The sequence below is a fragment of the Psammomys obesus genome, unplaced genomic scaffold (genome assembly GCF_907164565.1).
Source record: "Psammomys obesus unplaced genomic scaffold, mPsaObe1.curated_primary_1811, whole genome shotgun sequence".
Classification (NCBI taxonomy): domain Eukaryota; kingdom Metazoa; phylum Chordata; class Mammalia; order Rodentia; family Muridae; genus Psammomys; species Psammomys obesus.
Window position 1 is genome coordinate 39958339 of NW_026585644.1, and position 8946 is coordinate 39967284.

At 37.5% G+C, this 8946-nt stretch overlaps 1 protein-coding gene across 1 annotated transcript; it reads right to left on the bottom strand.

Annotated features, from left to right (window-relative positions):
- Window positions 1-5109: 5109 nt before the first annotated feature.
- LOC129687655 (transmembrane protein 14A-like) lies at window positions 5110-7423 on the bottom strand. Its single transcript, XM_055622150.1, has 3 exons — window positions 7419-7423; window positions 7220-7327; window positions 5110-5428 (listed from the first exon to the last, which is right to left on the bottom strand). Exons 1-3 carry the CDS (start codon window positions 7421-7423, stop codon window positions 5110-5112), a joined length of 432 nt encoding a protein of 143 aa, XP_055478125.1.
- Window positions 7424-8946: the final 1523 nt, after the last annotated feature.

Consider the following 8946-nt stretch of genomic DNA (forward strand, 5'->3'; position numbering starts at 1 on the left):
TACTTAATTATGTTCCCTTTTAAAATTCCTATCTTCCATGGTCACAGGTCACAGGAATGATTTTTTTTAATTCTTTATTAATTATGCTTTATTCACTTTGTATCCCCAAATTTTTTTTAAATAAAAACTTGAGATATTAGTCACTAGAAGTCAGCACATGCAACTGGGCAAAAACAGACCCAGGCTTTTTCTAATTTCCAAGGATTTCTTTTTTTTTTTTTTTTTTTTTTTTTCCATTTACGGAGTCAAGGAATATTTTAAAATTTATTTCTGGCTCAGCAGTTCACATGAAGTATTTGAATTTAGCACATTTATTTTGGAATCCTCTACCAGTTCACCCCCGAAACTGCATGGAAGGTTTTGCCCCCCCCCCCTTTTTTTTTCTTTAATTGTGACTTCATGCTGAGATAGAATTGTGTGAATCTAGGCCCTATGAGTTTACACAATTTGAGAGAGTTAAGTGGAAGCATTATTCTAGCTAAATGATGACAAAAGAGTTTATTTCAGGGGTTCTGTGAGTGTTCAACTTAGGTATTTTACTGTGGGAAAAGCAAATAAGCTCTACTCTTACCGTGAACACTAGAAATGGGCACCAGGGCTTGCCTTGTGCTACACATGCTTCCAAGCATTTTATCAGAATTAACTCATTTAAAGGTGCAGGGAGCTTGTGAAACATGCTGGAACTGCATCACAATGTATCATGAAACTGAGGCACGGAGTCTTCTAGAAAGATCCTCAAGTCCATACTGCAAAAGGTGTAATGTTCACGGTCTAAGGAGAGAAGATGGTAGAATGGGACCATTCATTCCTGCCTGACAGGAAGAACAAAGAGCCAGAGAAATGAAAGAGAGCTGACAACATCAGACCTTGGAAACACCAAACTGGGATGAAATGTTATTGTTTTTTCAGCCTTATTTAACTCTTGCAAGTATCTAGCTATATGTGAAAATTTCTGGTGTCATGACTGACTTTCTTTGGTTTTGCAGAATCAGCTAGAAAAATAAGAACCAAAGGTCTTATCAGAGACCTTGGATAGCCTTGAATTTAGGATAAAAAAAATCCAGATGAATGCTCTTTGGAGTCACAAGGCAGAAATGGTGAATGAATTAGTCTAAGGCCAATGCATATTTGTCAGTAGGCACAAAGCACAGACAGTGATAATTTCTAAGTTGGCAGATTTAGTGTTTGTACTAAAGGAAATGAATCAGTGGATTCACAGGAGCACAGAGAAAATGCATGTGCAGATAGAAATGGACAACAGATACTCTACCAAGGTTATTCACCAATATGCTGGCAGTGTGGAAATGGTTAGAACAAAAGGGATGGGAACCAACTGTGGAGTTGGTTCAGACAAGAAAATATGAATAAAAACAACTGAACTCACTAGAACAGATGAAGCCTGACCTTCTCGAAAGAGTGCATTTGTGCATATATATCATATGTATATTACATAATATAAATATGAGAAATGTTCTTAGTCTCTCGTGTTTCTGAAACAGCACTATGCAGACCAAAGAGTAACAGATGATGGTTCAGATATAGCTCAGAGATGACATCAGCTAAGTTTAAAAAGAACAAAAAACAAAGAGACAGGTGGATCTTTACTCAGCTTAATCTGTCATGAGAACAATTCCTGGCTTCATGGCCTCTGTCATTTAAGTTAACAAATACATCATTAGAAGGGTCACCTTTCAGCCAGGAAATGACATATTACTTCTTTCCTTGTGCCCCTTCTATGTTCTGTGTCTCTCATTTGTTCAAAATGTCTACTGTTGGCATATGGGGTGGATATAAAAAATTGTTTTGGCATTTGACCTAGACCGTGCCTAAAGATTTTATTTAAAATAAGAATGCTGAAAGCCATAATTACGTATTTCATTCTGCCAAATAAACTCATGAGAATTCAACATTTAGAATAAAGTTATTAGAAAACTAATAAATTCTATTACTATGAAATATGCCAAATAGGAGAGAAAAAAATACTGACCTGGTGAATCTCATTTCCAATATAAATGATTTATGTTTTTTGTTTTAATGAAATATATAAAAAATTATAGAACCAAAGCATATGAAATTATATATAAAAATTTATATAGTTATAATCCCTGTGAAAGATTTAAAAAAGGGTGAAGCTGCTTCAAGTCATCAAAAGATTAAAATAATGTTTACAAGAAGCTAATGGATGCTCAGTAAGGAGGGGTCAGGCTCAGCATTTCTAGTTAAATTGAGTCTCAGACAAGTCAGATGATTGTACCGTGTGTGTGTGTGTGTGTGTGTGTGTGTGTGTGTGTGTGTGTTCATGCACATGTGGGTATTATCGTGTGCATGTGTAAGCAAATGATTAACAGTGAAATTTTGGTAAAAATGTGATCTCCTTATTGTGCCTTTTCATTGAGAATGATATAACACACAATGGCCAAATGTATGTCTAAGAGGAGACCATTAAGAAATCTCAAGAGCAACAAATTTTGACACACACTGAGAAGGAAGAAATGAGGCAAAACTAATGATAAGGTGGTTGGTAGTTGGACTTCTGAATCTTTAGCATAGAGATCTGAGTCAGTAATAAGCCTTGAGAGAACTCTGTGCCAAAAAGAGGGGAAAGAAGAAACATGGCAGGTTTTACTAGACGTGTGAAACAAATGGTGAAATGGGAGGTGGTAGGCTTTGACTCTGAGAGCAACATGAAGAACACTGGCCATGTAATCTGTGCCTCTTTCACAGAGGACAGCTAGACTTTGACCCTAGGAATATTTTAATTAGAATGTTGCTATGTAGTCAGGCGTGGGGACATGCTCCTTTAATCCCAGCACTCAGAGGCAGAGACAGGTGGATCTCTGTGAGTTTGAAGCCAGCCTGATCTACAAAACCAGTCAAGTCCAGGACAGCCAAGGCAACACTGAGAAACCCTACCTCAAAAGAAGAAAAAAAAATGGAATAAAAATATTGTCAAGTGAAGAAACAAAATGAGAAGCAACTCATTTATTACCTAACATTGCTTCCTCACTTAAAAAAGAATGTTTACTTAAGGAACAGTCACAAGTCAGATTCCTTGAGGGAAAAGCCTCTGCTGGAGAACTTTAAACAAATCTTTGGTATTAATACTCTCATTAGCTTCCCATTGTTTCTATACTCCTCCATTAGAGTATAATTCAGGTAGTCTCTCTGTCTCTGTTTCTTTACGTCTGTCTCCTTCTCTATGTCTTTCTCTCATTCTCTCCTCTCTTTCTCTCTCCCACTCTCTTGTTTTCTGGTCTTTTCTGGAGGGCGAAAAATATTACTGAACTGCAACATATAACATGAAGTGATATTACCAAAAAACAGCATAACTGCTTTGAGAGACTGCATATAGCTGGTCATATGATGAAGAGGCAGCTGAAAGAAATGTTCATGTCTGTACCCCAGCATCTGGGAGGCTGAAGCAGTAGATTAGTCAGTACAACAGTGAGTTCTAGGCTATCTATACTGGATTGTATAAATTAGACTCTTTCACAAAACAAAACAAACAAACAAAAAATCAACGTAATAAAAATAAGGGTAATGGCAAGGTGGGGGAGCAGTAGAAAAGTTACTTCAATCATTCTGGGCCAAGATGTTGGTAAGAATGGTCAAATTCTAGGTGCCTTTAAAAAACAGAACTGATAAGAAATGGCAAAGCTTAGAAATGAGGTAGAAGAAAAAGGGAAGTCAGCTTTCACTTTGTTTTTGGTCAATTAACTGAAAGAAGGAAATGCTCATTTCTTAAGAAAAAATATAAGCAGGAGAACAGATTTATAGGTAGGATATCAAATATGTTGTTAATGTAAGATCTATTTGATACACACAAATAAAGATGTTTACATAGGGGGAAGGAAAGACAAGAGCATGCCAAGCTCAAGATTGTGACTGATGTTAGAACTATGCATTAGGGAATCGTGATTGTATAAGTGGAGGGCATTGATCACCACTACAGAGTAAAGGAGAAATGAGTTCCGATATTAGAGTTTTAGCTGAATAGAGAAGTTGGGGAGAAAGGGAAAATCAAGCATAATTCTTTGGAGAGACTATTGTCCCAAAACCAAGCAATAAAATGATAGACATGAGAGAGGCTACGGGGGTGATTAACTATAGCAAAGATCTGTTAGAACTTAGTTGATCATTAGATTCATGTGTGAGGTCAAGGGCTATTTATATGCATTTTGTTGCATTCCAATTGGAACTTTTCAGAGGGTATGGAAGAAGAACTTCTTCTTCCAGAAGAAACAGCTGGGTTGTTTGTTTGTTTGTCAAGACTCCTAGCTATGAGTGTGGGTTGATTTTTACAGAAAAAAAAAGACAAAAAAACAAAAAAAAAACGAGAGTGCTTTGAGATATTAAGCTGATGATACTTGTCCAGCTGAAAGTAAAAAATCTGAAAATTAAAGAGAAAGTAGAGAATTTGTTTGAGCAAGTTTTCTGTCTGATAATAAATAATAGAATTCAGCAAAAGCTGATATAGGTAGCAGGTAGAGTTTATGTCACTCTGCTTAAAGGAAAAGCTTGCAGCAAAAGGATCCATGATACTTGACAATTTCTTTTTTAATAAAATGTATTTTACTTGAATACTGAATACATTCTGTTAGGACACTGATGTGCTGAGAATAGAATTCCTTCAATGCAACCTTCTTCCAACCTCCTACTCTCCCCTGCCCCACCAGCAGCAATAGAAATAAAATTCCTAATCTACCAAAGTGCCATAAAACTCATTAACATTCTCCCAGGTTCACTCCAAAAATCCCATTATCTAACACACTGTAGTTTAATTTCATCTTATTTGAGTCTGAAGTGTTTGGAGCTGTCAAAGCAGAAAACAGGAAGGCCCCCAAATTTCACATATAAAAGGAGACAAAGCAAACGAGTACATAACAATTCATTAAAGACCAGGACTGACAAATATAAATGGCTAAAATGTGTGCTTTAAATTAAAAAGAAGGGGGGGGGCGAATATTTTTAAATATTAGGGTGACAACATTATTTTCATTTCAATATAAGACATTTACCACTCAATTTAAATTGATCTTTTAGGTGCAAGAACCTTGCCTGCCAGGCACAGTAGAATGATGGGAGTTAGGCTCTTGACACCTCTCAGTGCTAAAGCAACAGCAGAACAAGTCTCTGGATCATCATGACGCTTAAGCTTGCAACCAGACCAGCAGGCATTATTTTCTTGGACTTCTTGAATCTCACACCCGTTATGGTGGCCAGGAAGAAAGTTGTAAACAGTGACACTATGATATCCTGTTTGTCATTGGAGACACGGTAGACTCCATAGCCAGCCAAAAGTCCAACGGAAAAACTAGCAATCAAAGACGGAACTCCACCTCTTCGCTTATATCCGGGAATACTTCCAATTGTCATGAAGGCTGCATAACCAAAACCAACAATGTCTATTGGTGATCCCTTGCTGCAGCTAGGGAAGGTGGAAAAAAAGACAATTTCTTTTGTTGAATGTCAAAACATTCTACCAGTTGCTTATATTTTTATTAGTTAAGAATTTCATTCATGCACGTCTTTTAATCATGTTCACCAAATATCTTTCTCTTTTATGTATCCTTTTCTTCTTCTTTTTAAAAGACTTTGTGTGTATGTGTGTGTGTGTGTGTGAGAGAGAGAGAGAGAGAGAGAGAGAGTCCTACTACATAGACCAGGCAGTTCTAGATCTTACTATGCAGATGAACCTGACCTCAAATTCAAAGTTCTACATTCCTTTGCCTCCTGAGTGCTGGGATTAAAGGTGTTAGCCACAATAACTTGCTCGCTCATTCATCCTTTTATAAAGTGATGTAAAGATCATACTAATCATCTGAGAGTTTATGGTGTGTAAAGGGCAGTTGGAAATAAGGATTTGCTGGTTTTGCTAGAGTAAGTAAAGCAATGCAATAGGCTTCCTAATCAGCTAAATGTCTTAAGTCCCCTTTTCCCCATGTGAAGAAAAAGCCAGTCAACAGGAAAATTTACCTTCAGCTAGTCAGAAAAGAGGAAATACTGGATTAACTTAAAGTTGAGATTTTCAAGGTTGTATAAAACAAGAAACTACCTAAAGCTGGCTGAAGATGATATGCTCACAATTTAAGCTAAGGGGAGAGGGAAGGCATGAGGAATGGTGGGAACATTTTAAGACTGCTTCCTGTACTGCCTTGCTTAGTCTCTGCTCATTGTGGTTGTTTACAACTGACCACCCACTGTTAAAGGGGCAGAGCACTGCTTCCCCATCACCACATATTAAATATGATTTAAACTGATTCTTTGTCTTTCCCCATGGACACTGAGGCCTCTTGGACGCAAGGTTATTAAACCTCCTTTATATCTATGGTGGGTTTCTGAGTAGGGCAGGTCTAATGGTGTGTCATCTCAGGTAATTCAGCTCTTCTGAGAGAAAGTATCTACTCTAACTGTGGTGTGACAAATTTTTCCCGAGGGAGATAATTCCCACATGTCTACTCACCCCATGTAGGGTGCCCATGACAGATAAAAGTACTGATACAGCCAGAGTCCAACTTTGTGAACCAATGAGTTTTATTAGGGTTACTTATAGGAATATGAGTGAGGGGTTATTTTCAGAAACAGAAATGACTTAAAGGACAGTTACATCACCAAAGTCCACATGGGAGACAGCTCACAAAACCTGGGGACCTGAAATACATTGCACGGCCTACACGCAGTTCAACAGATTGGGGAGTGTCCTTCTCCCTTGCCAAAAGTGGTATATTACTCTTTCCGGCAGGTCCACTGCTCTGTTTCTTCCAGGAAGTAATCTGGTCTCAGTCTTCTTTGCGGTTTGGTGGACAGGGGCTTTCTACTCTGGCAAGTAGAGGCCTAGGGAACCTCGTCAGTTTCAGGGACTTCCTGAAGCTACTCTGAGTTGTTTACCTCACTGCATAAGGAGCTTTGCTGCAGAATGGGCTGTTTCAATCTTGGAGGAAGCTGTTAACGCTAATATAAAGGTTCTCTGACATAGCCAATGCTTTTCATAGCTGTCAATATGCAGCCTCAATTTACTACCCTCCCGATGATTGCTTTATGTCCTCAAGCTCCAACATATGGTAAATCAGCCTCTCGTTCCTTGCTCCTACCCATGCTTATAGTTTCCTTCTAAAGGAAAAGATAGACATTTTAAAAACCAAACTTAATTAATACGTCAGCTACAGACCTTCCGTCTCTCTTAAAATCACTATTACAACTTAGAAAGTATTAAGCGAACCAACTGGTAGCGCGCCGCTTCTTAGTTGCACTCTGAATTAATGCATTTATCTCCCAGGGATTCTTTAACCGTGAGTCCCATTCGACCTTCTGGTTCCAGATGAGAAAGCTGAAAGTAAAGATTGTTACACCTTGGCACTTAATTCATCCTGCAATCTTTGTACCAGCTCTTCTAAGGTGAAGCACCGAAGCATCCTCACGACATCGAGAGGTGTCACTGCATAGCCATACCACGGCCAAGACCTGGATCCTAAACACTCTCGAAAAATGAAAAGGGTAACAAGGGAATCATGAGGATTTTATAAACCCTAAAGGTCTATATAAATGTTAGTGAAACCTTATTGCCTTTAAAAGATAATTATACTTTATAGAACCTCACGCATATTTTACTTTTCTATTATGTGATATATGCTCTCTCTTTACACACACACACACATATATATATATTACATATTAGAAACATAAAAATCATTAAGCTGTGAGTGAGAAAAATCTATGATTTGTGTAATCATTCATTCAATATAATTTCCTCTTTGCTCTACAGTTTTAGTGGAAAATTTGCTTTTTATATGCATAGCTTTATTGAATTTCTGTCCACACCCAAAAGTAAATGGACAGTTAATTATAGGGTTTTCCAATATTGCTCTTTTTTGTTTTCAAGAAAAAAACAAAACTCTGTATTCTTCACTGTGCATGTTTCAATCCATCGACGTGCTCCAGAAGGAGGCCAAGTGATAAAAGATTCTTGATTATATAATTTTGCTCAGATAATTCCAATGTCCTTCTGTTATAGAACCCATTTTCCTCTGCAACCATTTCCCCTCTGCAATCCACCTTTTCTTTTTATGCTGAATTCATTTAAAGTTGTTGTGACAGGTAGAGGGATAGTGTCAAAATCTACATTTTTAAAATCAGAGTCTGCTTTATTGTCATCAACAGACCAGCCACAATTTGGAAGGGTTGCTGATGCCAACAGAATACCCTCCATCAAAGCAAATGAAAACTCTCAAGTGCTTTTAGTGACATGATGAGTAAGTTAGGATGCTGCTGTTGCTCTAGGCTCAATTCTTTCACTCACTTCTGAGTCCCCGCCTTTCTTGATGGGGGCTTTCAGCTATGGGATGACCTCTGCAGTCATCTTCTCCTCAAAAGGAGTGATTTTGCCAATGCCCAGGTTCTTCTCCAGGACCTTTTTAACCAACAGCAAGGGTGTGGAGAAAGAAGTGATCCTCGTCTCTTAGGACTGAACAAAAGAACACTCAACAGCCCCTTCCTTCCAGTTCATGGCGTCTGCAAGAGAGGAGAGAAAACAGGCTAGAGATCAGCGGTCTCTAGCAGTATAGGCAGGACATGTAGACCTGGCCTTTAAGTGAGTTATGGAGTTCTGAACTCTGGTTCTTATGATCATAATACAGGTGCTTTAACCACTAACATATTTACCAATACCATGGTTTCTATTGTTTACACCTATGCACCCTGTTACATTTGTCCTTATTTCTATACTTGATTTTTCCTTTGAATGTTAAGTATAGACACAAATATTACTAATTGTTCTGTTTTCTATCAATTTATCATCCCTACTGTGCTGCTTAAAATATAATATAATATAATATAATATAATATAATATAATATAATATAATATAATATAATATAATTATTATAAATTATAAATTATTAGAAATATATTATTTCTCAGTGCAGCAAATCATAAGTCAACCTTTTCCTTT